The 17073-nt window shown below is 52.3% G+C and overlaps 1 protein-coding gene across 6 annotated transcripts in view; it reads right to left on the reverse strand.

Moving 5' to 3' along the window:
- Positions 1-16429, reverse strand: part of Lt (vacuolar protein sorting-associated protein light) — a 113349-nt gene extending 96920 nt beyond the window's left edge. For 2 of the 6 annotated variants that reach the window (XR_013322232.1, XM_077697747.1), the window contains exons 1-8: positions 16078-16429; positions 15909-15938; positions 10379-10474; positions 9158-9241; positions 8466-8540; positions 7798-7932; positions 976-1095; positions 839-906 (exon numbers count right to left, since the gene is read on the reverse strand). Coding sequence is in view for 4 of the 6 variants with exons in the window: in XM_077697747.1 (XP_077553873.1) it covers positions 839-906; positions 976-1095; positions 7798-7932; positions 8466-8540; positions 9158-9241; positions 10379-10474; positions 15909-15938; positions 16078-16113 (644 nt within the window). In the remaining 2 variants the exon portion in view is untranslated. Of the gene's footprint in view, positions 1-838; positions 907-975; positions 1096-7797; positions 7933-8465; positions 8541-9157; positions 9242-10378; positions 10475-15798; positions 15939-16077 lie in introns of all 6 variants that reach the window. The other 4 variants (XR_013322231.1, XM_077697745.1, XM_077697746.1 and 1 more) reach the window with 3 other exon arrangements.
- Between the last annotated feature and the right edge of the window lie 644 nt (positions 16430-17073).

Below are 17073 nucleotides of genomic sequence, written 5' to 3' on the forward strand. Positions count from 1 at the left end.
CGTGTTCGTTCGGAACTTCAACCGTTTACTCCACCGTTCTTTGTCATAAAAAGAATGTGCAGTATGTTTCACAGGCATTTAGCTCGCTATGCAAACTGTAAGCCCTGCCTAACATGCGTTTGCTTTTGCCGGCCTCCGCCAATCGCAGAGCTTAGCCCATGTGACGGCATAGGTTCTGTTGCGGGAAATGAGCTGGTGGGTCGCATGACCATTCCCGTTTTTCCTAATTATGTAGCTTATTTGAGCGAAGTTTGCGTTATAAGTGGTGTCGTTATGGTTCTAACGAGGCAATCTTTCGAATGAACCAAACTTGTGTTTTCTCTTCATGGCTCCTTTAAGTCCTCAAGGTTGATTCCTTACCCAGGGTTAACCCTCGCCGCCTGGAAATGTGTGGAAATGAGGAAAAGAAGAGATGACAGGATAGGGGTAGAAAAGAAGACAGGAAAGTGAGAGAGCTGAGAGGGAGGCAGGAAAAGGCGACTGGCTGGTTCCCCCCGGGCGGGTCAGACCGGGGGCACCGTCTGCGAGAAGCAGGGGCCAAAGTGGCGTGTTGCCTCTACCGGGGGGCCATGAAGGTCCAAAACAACCCCGGCTTTGGCTCAGCCACCAGGATTCCCTTTTCCCCGGACACGGCTCAGCCACGCACAGCCGGGGCGTGGGTGGGTCCAACCCACATGTGCTCGGGTCCGTGGTGTTGCAAGTCACCAAGTGCCTACGGCAGTAGGCACCCCTGCGGAGCTCGGAACCGTGGTGGCGCTACTCACCAAAACACCTTGAGTACACAAGGTGCCCCCTGCGGGGACACAGAAGAGTGCTGCAGGGCTAGCGGCCTACTCACAGGGGGTCGTGGTCCCGCCGGATCATGGAGATGACCTCCAGCGCCTGCATGTCACACACCAGGATCGTCTGCAGGGCAGAGGCAGCAGGTCACCAGGAGCCCCCCACCGAGCCCCCCCCCGAGCAGGCCCCCCTCACCAGGTCGGTGGCCCAGGCAGCGAAGCGTCCCTTCCAGGCGATGTTGCGCACGGGGCCCTCCCCCTGGTGCAGGATGGTGCTGCTGTAGCGCGACAGGAAGCCCTTGCTGTGCAGCACCACCTGCAGGGGGGGCACGACAGCGGTGCTGCAGCACAAGCGTGCCAACATCCCACCTCAGCTGCTTGCTGCCGGATCGGATGCCCACCGCAGTTCCGTCACTCGAAACAGCCGAGCCCCCCAAGCTGAAAAGAAGCCCCTCCACGACGCCCCTAACGGGTGCTGCTTCCACAGAGGCCGCACTCGCCCGCAGTTGCCAGCACGTGGCAACGTGTGCGGGGGTGAGCATGCCGTCACAATGAAATGCCCACATTATCCAGAAGAAAAGCACTCAACGGGTGCGCAATGCTAAATGAGGTGAAAAAGGAACAGCCCCGCGAAAAGGAAGCCAATCCTCCTCGACATCAATAAACCCGCACCGATCGGAGGCTCACTCCTCCAAACTGAGATGCCGCGAGTGATGCCCGACGAGCCCACACGAGCGGCAGGAGCCGTGGCGGCCCCTTGCAGACTGGCACTTGGCCTGCAGCCACCGCTCGCACACACAGGGGAAGGCCTGCAGGCAAAGACCACGCCTACGCTGGCACCACTGATCAGCCACACCACTGGCCAGGCAGGACCCAGGGCGCTGACAGCCACTCGCCGAAGCATGGCTGCCGCCACCGCCGCTGGACAGAATAACCCGCCACTACCGTCGGCTATCCGAATTCCATTGCCTAAGTGTTGAAACTTTTCACACAATTTTCGCAGCCAGTTTTAGCACAAATTTCGGTTTAAGTGGAGAGGTAACTACATAGCAGTTGTTTCTGGGCGATGGGCAAGGTTTTGAAACCTCAATAACTGGTTAAATGAACTGTAAAATCGAAACCTCGATTTTACGAAAATCTCGATTTAACGAAATTTCCGCCCCCAAGCACGACTTCATTATATCGAGGTTTAACTGTATTTCCAATTCCCCGTCAGCTAGCCATAGAAGTCAATGCAACAAAGTCCTTGGCACAACGAAGCATTTGTCAGGCTTGCTTTCGCTTCAACGAAATTTTCGATGATTTGGGCTGGGTTTGAACAATTATTTTACAATAAAATAAGCATAGCGCCAGCTATCTAACTTTTTATACATTCAGGACGCTTAGCTTTACTGAAAACATGCGCGGTGCACCCGCACCGCCACCCAAAACAAAACAAAAAAAACTCATCCGCGAACGGCATTGTTTGATGGTGATAACGATGTGGCTGGCCGTCTTTACACAAGGTGCAGGCCCTGTTTGCCAATCCGGAGCTACAGCCAATCCGTATCCAGTTGAAATCGCACGAATGTGCTCCACTGCGCCATCACATATGCGTTGTGAACAGCTGTCCTTGCCGTTTTCCTTCTACCATTCTTCATAGCCAAGAGCAAAAATCATGCTTGCGTGTTTGGTCTTGAAGCCAAGTCATCTTATCTTAGTCGCGAGTGCGCAGTCATGTTAAACGCAAGCGCCATGTTAAGGGGACACGCGGGTCGAAAAAATGCGATTTTTTCGAAATATACCGATTTTTTGTTTTCCCTTGCATTAGCATCTTTGACTATCCTTCTTTCATGGGCAAAAAAATGAAAACGAAATACGAACGAGAACTTAGTGAAAAATGTGTCTGAATGATCGCGGTGACCCAAGAAATCGCGCAATCAAGCCAAATTTCGGCCAGGTTTGAGAATTTATTCCGCACGGCAGTGTGGCTCGCCGCAATTTTGGTCACTTGAGAGAGGTAGATCAAGCCTTCTTCTCTCGATTGAGCCGCTCGCCAGCTTCGTATCTCGCGTAAAAAAAAAATTAAAAAAATGTTTCTTCCCGCTTGTTTTGCGAGCTCCCACTGGGCATTTAAATCACGTGACGTGAAAGCGGGACCGCCATTGGCTCTTGCCGCTTGTGAGCCCCCATCGCCCGCATCGCTCCGTTCGCTACTTCGCGCTATCTTTTCTATTTCCTTATCGTGTGTTTTTAATCGTGAACGGTGAGGAGAAGCGTGACTTTTGTCGCCGGAAGCAGCGTACTTCATGCCGGTACAAAGGAAAGCGCAAGCGGCGCAGCATTGTGACGACCACGGCCAATGCCAGCACGACCGGCACCGTGAGGCCTAACGGCGCCGGGCCTTCAAGCGTTGCAAGCGCGGCTCTACCAGGCGGGGCTGATTTTATCAGTGAAGATATCGGCTTTATAAGCGCATCGGAGAAGAAGTCGGCAGCCTTCCAAGGTGAGGAGACAGCCAGCCACGGGAGCGGTGCAGTTATCCGTGAAGTCGGCGCTCTGACTGACCTTGAGTGGCACCGTGTGCGCGACGTGCGGGAAGTGCGAACTCGTCGTAGTTGAGGTTGCGAACAAGCGGAAGGGCCTCACATCGGCACTGGAACTGAAGTGCAAAAACGAGAAGTGCCCTGCGGGAGTGGCTGCGGGAGTGATTTCTTCTGTTTACTCGTCGCAGCGCGCTGCCGCCGTCGGTCGCGGAGGCCGCAAACCGGAACTCTGCAGGGGAAGTCCCCGTGATAGTTTCGCCGTCAATGTGAAAGCGGTACTCGCTCCACGCGCGGTTGGCATCGGACACGATCAGCTGTGCAGGTTTTGTGCCATTCTTGGTCTACCAAAACCACAGCATCAAAAGACGTTCTACAACACTGCCAAGAAAGTTCATGTTGCGGCCACAAAAGGCGTCTCTGACAACCTTGCTGAAGCAAGGCAAGTAACTGCTTTGCAAGCTGGTCAGACTGACCTCAGTGTGATTTTTGATGGTACTTGGCAGAAGCAGACACGAGCCACCACAGTGTTGGCACTGCCATTTCTCTTGACACTGGTCTCTGCCTGGATTTTGAGGTGCTGTCAAACTACTTGTACTTGTAGCCGCCACCAAAAGCTTGATGAGCAAGAGGAGGAAGTGTGGCAAGCCTTTCATGCCTCTTGTGTGTGAAAAAAATGTTGACTGCTCATCCCATGCCATGGAGACGGAAGCAGCACTGCGCATCTGGCACAGGACGCTATCATACAACCTGCAGTTCACTGTAGTGGGGACGGCCACTGCCCCTGCAGGGTTATGGTTCAACAGGGGCCACACTAGCTTTGAGCAAGTTCTCCAAGAACTGGGAATCTTCCCTTCAGAAGAACTGGTCAGACTAAGCAATGCAAGTGACCAGCGGAGGATCAGGCAGATGTGTGCCAAGCTGACTGCTAAGGCTAGCCCCATTGCCGCAGCCTGGTGAAACGGTCCCATACCAAGGACTACCCCAGCAAAAACCGTGAGGGTGCAACTTATGCAGCAGGAGCATTGTAGTTTTAGTACCTCAATGTGGACATTTCAGACTGTATCCCCACCAAATTTCATGTTGTTCGAGCAAGAATTTCTGAATCTGCCAAAGAAATAAACTTTCAATTGTGTTTTTCTCAGCTTGTTGTTTTTGTCCGTTTTCTGAGTTTGTGCACACTTATTTTCCCACTTAAAGTTGTCGTATCAGGATGACATTTTGCACAGATGTTCATTATAACACGTAGAGTGCACAAATCTAGTTCATTATGCAATTTGTGTCCTTAGATATTTCTGACGGTCATAAAACAAAAATATACAGAACAAAAAAAGGCACACTACCAGTCATTTTTTTTTCGTGGTGAGGAAAATGATGAGGCTTTTTCAGGTAGATTTGTGCACTCTGCAGTTCATAAGGAACCACCTAGGCTATTTTAAAAGTTTCAGAAAAAATTTTTACTATAAAAAAAGTGTGCACAAAAAAGCCATTTTTCTGAAAGTCATGCTGTGTAACATTTTATCCGGAGCAGCTATTCAAAATCTGATCACATATATGACCAGAGGAGCTCAATCTCTACAAGCTGTGAAAATTTCAGCCTCCTAACTTCATTATTAAAAAAAAAGTTGTTTGGAGGAGCACGTCCCCTTAAATGCCAAGGTCAGTAGCTGACCCGCCCCAACTGCTCCTGCCACAAGCGAGAGGGGGGCTTCCAACGGCCTAGCAGCTATCTGCAAGTAATCAGCTCGGTGGACACGCCTTGTTGTACAGCAATACGTTTTGCGCCTGCATTTTTTCAGACCCCTCCATAACGCAACGCGTTCTTTTGGTGCAGTGAAACAACAGATAACCATTGGTATGTTTGTTATCCGAATAAACATGACGTTATTGCATGTCACTCCTTTTTCTAAACATTCTATTATGCTGCCAATGATGCGGAAACATACGGGGCTATTTTTCTGGCCTTTCCGTGGTGTGTTGGGGCAGATTTCGCCTCAACGAATTTTCGCTTCAACGAAATTTTTCGCATGTCCCGTCAATTTCGTTGTAGCGGGATTCGACTGTACTGCGGTTTTAAAGACTTGCCTGTAGAGGCCGTTCCTGAGTATCAGCTGCCTTCAAGAACGACCCTGTTTCGGCTGTGGGCTCCCAAGTTGTACGACAACACAAGGAGGAAAGTTTAAGCACAGATTGGAATTGCTTTCATTTGCAACCCACACTTGGACATCTGAAACTAGTGAAAGCCACTTTGCACTCACTTGCCACGAACATTGATGTTGAAGTGGTTGAACACTTTTGTTTTCCCAGCAACCACGAATCAGGTAGGCTTGCCTCGGTTTTCGAGCAGCTGGTGTCAGATTGGGAGATAGCAGTGATACCAGAGTCGCCACAGATAATGCACGCAACACGAGGGCAGCCACTCATGATCTGTCGTGGCGCGAGAGGACTTGTTTTGCACACACTTTGCAGTCAGCCATTAGTGATGCTGAAGACGTGACTTGCACAAGGAAAGAAAGCTAGACGGATTGTTGGGCATCACAAGCATAGCCGCAAGAAAGGCTGCACTGTTGCCGCAGGAAGATGGACAACTCTCCTTTGCATGGCGTTCAAGACATCAAAACCAGATGGAATGGCAAGGCTTCCACGTTTGGAGCTGACAGATGCCACCACTATCGACCTTGCTGCAGAAGATGGTTGCTTTAGTGCCTCCGAATGGCACCAGATGGGTGGCCACGTTTCGGCTCTAAAGCCATCCGCAGAAGCAACCACCCCTGCTGGCGCTAACAACTACACGACCCTATCAGCTCGAGTGGCCACCACGCTCTTGGACCACACCGGCAACAGCAGGGGGAAGCCTCCGGGTTGGCTGCCAAAGGGTCTGACAACACGCTTCCTCGACTACAAGTTGGACCAAGGAGCCAGCCTGGCAATGTTTTTAGACCCGCACTTGGCAGTGGTTGTGTACCACCCGGATGATGCAACGGCAAACTGGGCTAAAAACCTGGCTTTGGAAGGAAAATTTGAACAGGTAACCCATACACACGTACAAAAAAAAAACCCTCCGTCGCATGTCCCCGCGCAAGGGACACGAGTAAATGCAGAGCATTGGGGTCGTTTACGTGGCGTAGGGTTGGTGGTGGTGGTGGTGGTGGTAGTCGTTGGTGGTAGTTGTTGGTGGTGGTAGTTGGGTTTGAGAGAGAGGAGAGAGACGTAAGTAGGTAACGTCAACTTGTTGACGTTACCTACTCGCCCCTTCGTCCGTCGAGACGCTGCTTCTTCCTGACGAAGGCCTAGATCCGCTGCTCGACGTTGACGCTTGGCCGCGGCTTCTCGTTCACGAAGGTCGGCGGCGGCGGCACGCTTACGACGCTTGTGTTCGGCGTCGGCAGCTCGCCACCTCGCCACCTTGTCTTCTGCCGACGTCGACGAAGACGATGGTACGATGTCTTGTACTGGTTCCGCGACGCTGATGTTGGATTGCGTCGCGGTACTAGTTGAAGGTCTTGCTTCCATCGCTTATCAACTGCGACCGCCGACGAACGCAAGGGAAGAGAGCGCAGAAGTTGACTGGAGTGGAGCCCGCACCAACCCGCTTTATAGGGGGTGGTTGTATTGCGGTAACGTTTAGTGTTTGGGGGGTTGGTGCTATCACGTGTACACCACGCAGCTATCACGCCGCTAGCACACCGCTGAGTCGCCAACGCACGCCGCTGACGACGTAGTTTGAATGAGTCAAGGATATAAGGCGCGTTCGTAGCCTTTCATTCTGTGTCGGTTTTGTGGTGCAGTGGGTAGAGCACCATGTACCTTGCGTTCCGCCCGCAGGGTCGTGGGATCGAAACCAGGCGCCAGTAACTGTTATTTCTTTTTCTTTTTATAGTGTAGGGGGAGGCTGGCTGCTGCGGACGCCGACGCACGGGTGACATCGTGAGTTATACAAATGCTCTGCATTTAAAAGCGCACCTAAAGAAGTGACTCCTCCCACATCAACACCAGCATTGCGGAAGGACAATCCCATCAACCAGCAGCAGCCTCCGCTGCCACGTGCACAGATTGAGAGACATGAGCACGACGAAATGTTGGGTCGAAAACAAGACCCTTGCGGGTGGTGGATTCCCACGGTTGGCTCTGCCTGCCCAGAGGTGCCAGCCACCAGCGCCTCGCGTGTTTTCAGCGTCTGGTGGAGTCGTGACGAGCAGGAGCTGGTCGCAGCTCCCCGTAGCTCACCTTTCTCCACAGCACATTGAGTGCAGCCCTGAAACCGTCGGTCGACAGGCTTGCTCTGTGCTAATTGCTGTGCAACAAAGAAGGTGCACTTTCTGTATCCCCACATAATGAAAGCTTTTTTTTTTTTTTTTGCAAAGTAAAGCTAAGTATTCTGAACATGGTCAATTCGACGAGAGACGTCCGCACACCCGCTTAGTAGGACCGTAAGCAGCGGCAAAGGTCCCCAGCGAGCAGTGCAAGGTGCACAGCTGGAGAAACGGGGGGATCACCTTGTCGATGCCGGTGACGAAGCGTCGCCCGGAGCCCGAGCGGTAGAAGTGCGGGTCGATGGCCACCGCGCCCACGGGCCGGTCGAAGGCCAGCACCTGGTTGTGGTCGCTCGAGTACAGACCCTGCACCACCACCTGCACACACGGGGCGTGGGCAGCAAAGTGTCAAGCACTGGGACACGGCTTAGCCACTCCATCAGTGCGCCCACTGGATCTCTTGCAATGCCAGCCCGCCAGGTTGACGTGCCACACACAACGACAGTCTGAGTGCAAGGATGGCATTGGGAAAGTTCCTGTGGCAGCCAGGCAAAGAGGAGGCCAACCATGAGTGCAAATGATGCGCGATCCATTAGCCTTCCTCCCCCCCACCGGCTGCAGGGCACAGCGGCAACTCTCGTGACGGCATGCATTCCTCTGCTCAAAGCGCACCCTTGGGTTCCCAGGACCAGCTTCACGCAGGTGTCGAACACAAAGCGGAACTTCCACGTGCTCAAAGCTGCCATGCCGAGGCCAACATTTTGTGCCAGGCACAATTGTTGGGTGCTTCCAGCAACATGGATTGTGCTGCTCCTGTTCAGGGTGCACTTGTGCCGCGAGAACGAAGGGGGGCTCCACTTGGGCCACGAGTCCCGCGGGCATTTGTGCCTCCGCCAGAAGCAGCAGCTCACCTTGCCGTCCCGGGAGCAGCTGGCCAGGTGGTCCCCCTGCTCGTCGATGCTCAGCTGGGTCACCGAGTCCCGGTGCTGCACAGACCACGGGGGACGCATCACTCGGCGGCCAGAAGTGGCATAGTACGTGCTGTGCAACGCTGCCAAGGGCTGAGGGCGCAATGGGGCGCTCCTGGCGACCAGCACGCAGGGCTGGCGAAAGATAGTCGCTGCACCACTGGATTTTGTTGCTCTTATCTCGGCACAGCCGTTTGCCGTCAGTATCTGTTGCGAGCGAGTTTCAGCGCCCAGTTTCGCCAGTTCATTTCTGCGTCCCCCTCCGGTTATGTCGGCCCTTGTTTTCCTCCTTGCCTTTCACTGTGGCTTAAAACGATTCCCATCCGAAAAAAGCATGCGCCCTGCTTTGAACACTGGTCCTTGAAACGTGCTCCATTCCTCGGCACATACCTTGCAGCCCCGAGCTCCGGCAGAGTGGCGTGACTTGATTATTGTTGGCTGCAGACCGCTTCCTTAGCTTCCCCTGCGCTGCACGCTACCTATGCAGAAACGGACTACGGGGTCTTGCAGCTGGCAGCAGCCTAAAACCATGGGTCAACCTAAAGCTGCTTATGGGACGTCAGCCGGGCACGCACTTGTACGACCGTCTGCTAAGCCCTGCATGCTGCCAATTTGGGCCTTGCCTGGCCACTCACCAGCTCCAGCTCCTTGCTGCGGATGTTGTTGCCCTGGTGGTCCAGGATGTACACCGTGCCGCCGTGCATGCCCAGGGCGATGAACTGCAAGCAAGGCTCCACTAGTTAGGCAGGGCGAGGTTTTTCTTTCTCTTACAAAGCACTCTGTGAAGGACAACACAAAAACGTGAAAAGTCTTTTACAGTTTAACAGTGCAAGTTCAACCCAGTAACCACTTCAATGTCAAAAACTAGGCCACGAAAACTGGCACTCTGTCCACCAATCCGTTCGCCACAAACATTACAACGAACAAAAGCGCAAGTTCCCAATCACCAACCGCGCACCTGCCGAAGGGTAAAACCAGCGTGGCAAACGAGCGACCTCCGGGCCGCTGGCCCCGAGCAACGTCCACCAGCTTCGGCTAATCTGCGCTCGTGCCAGACAACTGTGGACTGGGGGGTGTACCATGGCAGCCGAGAGCACACAGCACAGCCTCCTTGCCAGCCGCTGCAGCCTTCCGTCAAGACACACTTACCAGCCGAAAATCCTCTGGCAGCGAATCAAGGAAGAGAAAAACAACGGCTTCTGGCACTGCACACCAGATGGCAGCCGCGGCTGCGACTGTTCTTCTGCATAGAAAGCGACGGGGCCACGGACAATGTCGTGCACTAAGCGGCAGCTCTCTCAGCAGTTTGGGGATGCATCTCTTTCAGAAGCATAAACTGGGTTTCGTTCTTTTTTCCCATCAACTGCAACAACGCCGCCTCTGTAACAGCGATGGTGCACTTGCGCGTGCGTCTTTCCAAGTGAAACTTCCATTGCGACAACCGTGGTTCGAGCGGAGGAGAGGAGAGCAGGACAGCCGCAGCATGCTTTCCTTCCTGCTTATCAGGAGCTGCTGCTGCCGAGTGCATTGACGGCGCTCTAACCCGCCACCTGGGCCAACTTGCTCTTTGACTTCAAATGTCCCTCTAAGCCTCAGGAATGCCGCTGCGCTTTCATCTCAACCGTAGCCACAAAAGCCTACAAGCCCACGCCTTCACAGAACATCGATGCCGCAACTGCTGCATCAATGAAATCAGACAAAGGTTGATTTTTTTTTCAATAGCTTTCAGAAGGTACAGTGTTTTCTCTAGTTATTTTTTTCTCGCTCCAACAAAAGCACTGACTAGGCTCCCTTCCGAAAGCCCAGCGGGGGCCCACAAAGGCTGCCCCATCTCCCCAAACGGCCCCCCGGCCCACCTTGGGGTGGACTGCGATGCAGCTGGCCGCCCCGCTGCGCAGGATCTCGGGCATGTCGTTGAGGATGCGCTCGTAGCGCAGCTGGGGCTCCATCTCCTGCACAGGGAGACGCCCACTTTTCCTTCCCGGCCTCCTCCTATTCGAGGGACAACATCACGTATCCGGCCACACAGCAGGGTTTAAAGCTCAACTTCGAGCGGGCATTGCAGAGCTGGAGCACGCAATGCTGCGGCACTTCCCTCAAGCAGAGTGCACAGCAGGACGTGGTTCAGCCAAACGCTGGGAATTATGGGCCTGTCTGATCGAGAGGGCATGCAGTCCCACCCAACGTTTTTAGATTAGGGCAGTTGGCAAAGAGCGCGGCCTTCCAAGCACCGCAGCACGGGCCGCTGCTGCCGCCGACCAGGCGGTGGTGCTGCGGTAGCGTTGAGATCGGTCTCGGCGCGTCGTCTGCTACTCCTTGCTTGGAAAAGCGCCGGTGAACGTTCTCCTTTGAAATGCACAATCCAACTTCGCTATAATCTTACGCTTTCGTGACAAGAGCTCTACATTTTTATGGCCATTTTGAGGAGGGACAAGCTCTACTTCGGATGGGAAAAAGGAAAGGCAAACGTTGCACAGTGCGCTTGCCTTCAGGTGCTTCCCGTTCCAACGGCCGTTCATTTTTCCCCAGTACTAAATCCCTTATACCTCCATAATATTTAAAGCATACCCGAACACCTGTTACGCGGCTGAAACTGTGGAAAAGCCTACAATAGTCAACCACCCGCTTGGAATCAAGAAAAGATGCCTTGTCATTTTTATTTATGCTGCGGAAGCAAATGCAGTAAGTACATTTTCCCAGAAATATATGTGCAATCCCAACGAAACTAGTGAGCCGATTGGAAACCAAGTGCTGCAACAGTAGTTGGGTTTTATTAATAATGAAGAAAATACACAAATTATTAAAACAATGTTTTTCGAAGTTTTTATTTCTTTCTCAGATGAGAATATTTGTCGGGCTATTTTTTTGTTGCTTTGTAAATCTGATGAACTGTCTACTAGGGTCGCAGGAACTTTCATTTATTTTCTCGTAGCCCGGATATGCCCATTGTTGTACGCGTTTAGCCAGAGTTTTTTCCATTGTGCCATTATTTGTGCTGTCTTGCTAACTTTTTCTACCTAGATTTTTCTGCTCGTTCCTTTTTGCAGTCAATAGATGGGCAACACTTCCCAGTTTTGACTAGCCTGCTTTGAATAGCTGCTTAATTAAGAGGTTTACGTGCCGGCGCTACACAGGCAATGAGGCGCGCCCCATAGTGGAGGGCTCGAGATTACTTCTGACCACCTGGGGATCTTTAATGTGAGCGGATGTCTCGAACACACGGGTGTTCTCGCTTTCCGCCTCTATCAGAAAGGAGGCCGCCGCGGCCGGGAATCGAACCCGCGTCCTTGCGCCCAGCAGCACGACGCCTTAGCGTGAAAGTTTTGATCTGACAGCACCGTGCATCTCTTGTGCCACACACTGCCCTTTCACGGCTGCTGTTACTGATGAAATGCCTGGGCACAGGTATACCATTTGCTCCAACGGCCAATACCTAAGGCAACAATGCAGCGGAGAAATGTTGCTACATTCTTCTGGCTTGCTAGCTGAGGGTGAATATTCCCATTTTTATCGCCGTAGCTGCACGGCGGGACAAGCATTCCTCTTGAACTAACTTCAACCGACAAGTTCTGCCCCGCCCCCAGACTCTTCGAGCTGGCTGGGCGAAGCATTCACATTCCACGATTCAAACGTTCAACATTTGCTAAATTCCTGCACGACAGCGAGGCACAGAACAGTTTCTAACGTGCTGAGTTCGGTGGCTTTTACCCCACCCATACCGTCACTTGCGCCAGTTTCGTCGCACAAATATGCCCGTCATTTTGGCAGGACGCAACATGTGTGGGAACCACTTGGGTGGTTTTCTGCATGACTTTGGCGTCTGGTTTGGACAGATGCTCGAGTATGTTAGAGATAATACGGACACCGCGCTCTCCCTCAGGGTCCACCTGCTTCACGGTATGCTTACAGTTTTACCGTTCACGACGTGTTTGTAGCAGATGACCATGTCTGAAGGCTCACAGTGAATGCCACAAACGTATGTTTTTGATGCAACCTTGAAGTTTTTCCACGGAATCGCCCTTCCTCACGCCTTCAATCCGTCAGGATCTTTCGCCGTCTTGAAGAAATGCCACGGCACGGACTGGTCCGCTGCCGTTCAGCACACCCCGAACGGAGTACGTCACCAAACCGCACCGACACTTCAGAGACCCACTAAATTATGTATGCACCACAACAGCACAGAGTTAATGCGCTAATACAGGCGTGATGGACCAGCGAGCACCAACAGCACAGCGAACACACATGGCCTGGGCGAGCCCCGCTCCTCAAACTAGATCTCAACGCCACGCCAGCGCCACCTATCGGAGTGGCGACAAAATGGTGCCGCCAGGCGCAGTTTGCCAACTGAGCTAGTCTAAAAACCTTGATCCTACTCTAAACTGAACACTAGAAATGGTCATAGTCACACATAGTGACGGTGATTGGTTTCTATTGCGCTAAGCACGACCCCTCACCCAGCCATTATGAAAATCAAACTGAAAGCATAGAATACAACATGTTCATTTCAACCACTTTTCAGCTGTGGAGCACAGATGGACTTGTCAGGCGTGCTGGCCAGTACAGCCCTTTTCAGCTTCAAAAACTTGAATGTCAGCATCTTTGACAGAACTGTATCTGGTTGCGTAAAAGCTGAGATGAGAACAAGTAAAATACAAATGCAAGGCTTCTAAATACTCCCAATACTAAAGACATTTACACCGCGGCCTCCAGCATATCCAGCAAGAAAATGGAACAAACAAATTTCGGTCCCTATTTAACTGCTGCCTCCGGCCAAATCGTCACTCCTGATGGAGGAGCCTTTGGGAAAGAAAGCCTTTGACTGGAGCTCATTGTAACTGCATGTTCACCCTGCCGAGTGTTGCAGCCCTTTCGCCTTGACTCTGGCCACGAAGCAGCAGCCCTGGCACAACGTTAGGTAAGTGCCACCTAAGCCTCCACGAAGATCTGCCGTAACTTGGACGTTGTGTCCTGCAGCTCAATGAACCTCTCCCGTGACGTCACGCGGCGGCCGTGACGTCACGGAAAGCGCACGTGCTGGGTGTGGCCGGTTGGCAAAACATTCGGACCGGCGCGCGGGGCGTATGCAGTGAGGCTGCATTAGACGCGCGCAAAAGTGGAGTTTTTGTTTATGTGTTGGCTTTTCTGATGCCGGTGGGCTGCTGTGCTCTCGGCTACGAAAATCTTGCTAGCAAAATCAGCGGCAGCAGACTATTCGGAGTTTACAATGAGCTAAATTCGGCGTGTATTGTGAATGCGCGCAATGTGCCGAAGAGACTGGCAGCCAAAGCAGAGACATCGTCTGCTCTTACTCATAGCAACATTTCCCATTCCCGAACTTTTGCTGTTCTCAAAAGCGCAGTAATACCGTCTACATTGGCAGTCCGCGCTGATTCGTGCCATGAAATGATGCTGTTTATCAACCATCTGCTATCATGCAGCATCAGCAGAAATTTGGCCAAGTCAACCTAAGTGCCGGGTAGATAGGGGGCAGACGGAAATTTTCTTGCTGCGAAATATTATCATGTTTTGAGGAGGTAGAGTACTGTATTAAAAACACAATGAATGCCTAACCTGCTTAGGCGACGCCAAATAAATGTTTCGACGAGGGATCCGCGATAGCCGCCAGATCGACGACAAATTTGGTCTTCTGGGGGGATCTGTTCAAGAGGAATGAAATTCATTGCTTGTAAGTGCAATAAATTTTTACCTTGATCAATTAAATTCTGCCTTGAGGATGTGGAAAACCGATGATTGACGTGCTCACATGTAGCATCGTGCCTTCGGCACGAGATGGGCCGCTCACGCGACTCGAAAAAAACTCGAAAAATGTGTTTGCCCTAAGCGAACAGACTCAGTGAATGTATTCTTTTGTTGCGGTTTCCCGATGCTGGCGTACGCAGCGGGCGTACAAGGACACTAACTCTAACTATCATGAAATAATGACTACCGAAAATTATTTCAGTGCACTGTCGCCAGCTATACGCACTAACCATATGTGGCTGCTATGTTACTCTAAAAATGACGATGAAGTGGTTCGCGATTTCACTGGGGAAAATGGTAACAAAACAATCGGTAAATCACGTAGAGAACGAAATCATCGCGATATTTTTATTGGAATAATTTTTGGCTGTTGCTCTTCATATTCTTGTTTCGTTGCTGCTTATTTTACTTTTTAATCCTTTCATGCTTTACCTTTCCTTTTTCCACTCGACATGAAATCGTGGGTACGCCACTGTCTCCGGGCGACGCAAAGAGAACAGGGAGCGTATACGCCGCCTGAGGCACCGTGCTTAGCTTAAGCAGACCTCGCAAGCAACAATGAATTAGCTTCCCTTGGTATGTGTCCGAACACAAAGAATCTTAAAAAACATTCTTGGAATGCGTCGCAACAGCACCAACCTTCAGAATGACTCGTTTAGGCTGTTCTATCGCGCACTGATTATCCGCGCCCTTCAGTTGACCGTACGGTAAACGAAAGTGTTGCGGAGGTTGTAGATGCGGAAAGCTATATGGAGGTGCGAGGCCACAGCTAGGATATCTATGGAGGCCACAGCTATGGAGGCCATAGGATATGGAGGCCACAGCTAGGATATCTAGAGCCCCACCTGCAATGTAGGCGGCCAGTGACGGCCCGAACCAACGGCACATCGTTCCTTTCGGGCGCCGCGCGGCCAGGCCGGAACGACGCCGCAGGCACGTTCTGCCAACCGCGACCGCACTTCGCGGCCGCCAGCAGGCGCCACCCGTCGTGCACGTGCGCTTCGTGACGTCAGGGTGTTTACATACAGGGAGAGGTCCATTGCCCCGAACACGAAGTGGATATATAGCCGGCACTTTCGATCGTTGCGATATTTTGCCACCACTCTCCCCTGATTGATGTTCAGGCTTACTTCATTGTGCTGGTACGCATGCCTCTGCAAGCAGCAGCCGCAGTTAGCCTCTGGTTTGTGATCGCGAAGTTGCTGGTTCGATCCCACTTTCTTCAATCATTATTTCATTAGCTTTGTATTCATTATTCATTGGTTGCTTTGGTTGCTGTAATCTTCTTTGCCTTATTCATGGTACTTATTACTTCAGACACTCAGTAACAGGTAATACAGATCCACGTGGTTCTCCCTCTACCTACCTTTATGGGTTAGGCTGGGTCAGGATAAAACCTGCCTTTCCCGGTTGGGTTTGGTTAGGATTGGTTAGCTTAGATGCTTGCTTAAAATACACACGAATAAAGTATGCACGAAAATCAGTGCTGCTCCGCCGGAGATCGTAAAATACCTACCTCCGGGAAAAGAAATGCCGGCAGGCTGGTCGCGACTAGGCAGTGGGGGCGCAGCCTACTTTCCGGGCTGGGGGGAATACAGACCCATAAGGAAATGCAAGCGTGCTTACCTCCTCCTCATCTGACAGCTCCTCCTGCTCCTGCAGAGGGAACAGGCACACATTAGGAAAGCAGCGGGACAATCACGCGCACACCTAACAGCGTAGCGTCGAGTGCGCGAGCTTTTCTGCGCTCGCTGGGAGTGTCGCGACAGCGCTTCAAACCAGAATCGAGGACTACCTGGTCGGAGCTCTCGGCCTCCATGGCTTCACTCATAGAGACGACAGTGCCTGCTCAGTGGCTGACACGCCGTACAGTACAGGTCCCCGCACACAATCGGTCACGTTCACAGATAGACCACCACGCCCCTCAGCAATGTATGCGGAGGCGACACACATTCCCACTCACAACACAACTTCCACACGACCAGGGGTGCCAGCTGACTTCGCACAACCACTGCTGGACCACTCAACAAGCACAAAGACGCGCTTTGTTTTAACACTTCAGGCAGTTCGTTTCGACACTGCGCGCAGAGCCCGCTGCCTGTTGCTTGCCGATTGCTGCCCGGCTGCGCCACAGTAGCTGCGCTGAGCGACCGCACCACGTGACATCACACGGGTGTCCCTATTCGCACGCCTCGTGGGAACAATTTTTATTTTTAGTTCGCACGCCGCGTGGGAACAAAAATAAAAATTGTTCGCACGCCTTTGAGCCTTCGCCCGCTTCGCCTGCTTCGCGAGCAGCGCGGCTTGCATTAAATATGTTTGTTTCATATTTTAAGTAAATCAGCAGTGCACAAAGTTCCACAAGCAAATATTTTGTTTGTTTTACGTACAGAAGGCAGCGTCTGGAACCCTGCGCGGGGCACGAGATTTAGCCCCCTCGCAACAACTCCTGCCCCAACGTTACTAGATTATTTTCAGTTGTAAAACTGGGCGGCGCTGCCCGGAACCACCACCGATCCTTCTCTCTGTGGCGCTGCAGTCGCAACCGGCTCGGTAGACGGGGCCCTTCGCGTTCCTAGTTCAGCCTATGGTTCAGCGCTCGGCGCATACTTTTCTCGTGCGTGCGCGGGCGCGTGGGTGGGCGCACACATCTGGTAATTATTTACATTCTCGGAAGCAAATAGCTACAATAAACAGCAGACACAATGACATTTTTTTCGCCCCTTGTGTGGTTTTTCCGGGTCCTTTTTTTGCCGAAGAGCAGTACTCGCAGTAGCCGGCGCATTCAGTG

Source organism: Haemaphysalis longicornis, unplaced genomic scaffold (assembly GCF_048455015.1).
Source record: "Haemaphysalis longicornis isolate Haplotype H1 unplaced genomic scaffold, Haemaphysalis longicornis Haplotype H1 scaffold_2, whole genome shotgun sequence".
NCBI lineage: Eukaryota > Metazoa > Arthropoda > Arachnida > Ixodida > Ixodidae > Haemaphysalis > Haemaphysalis longicornis.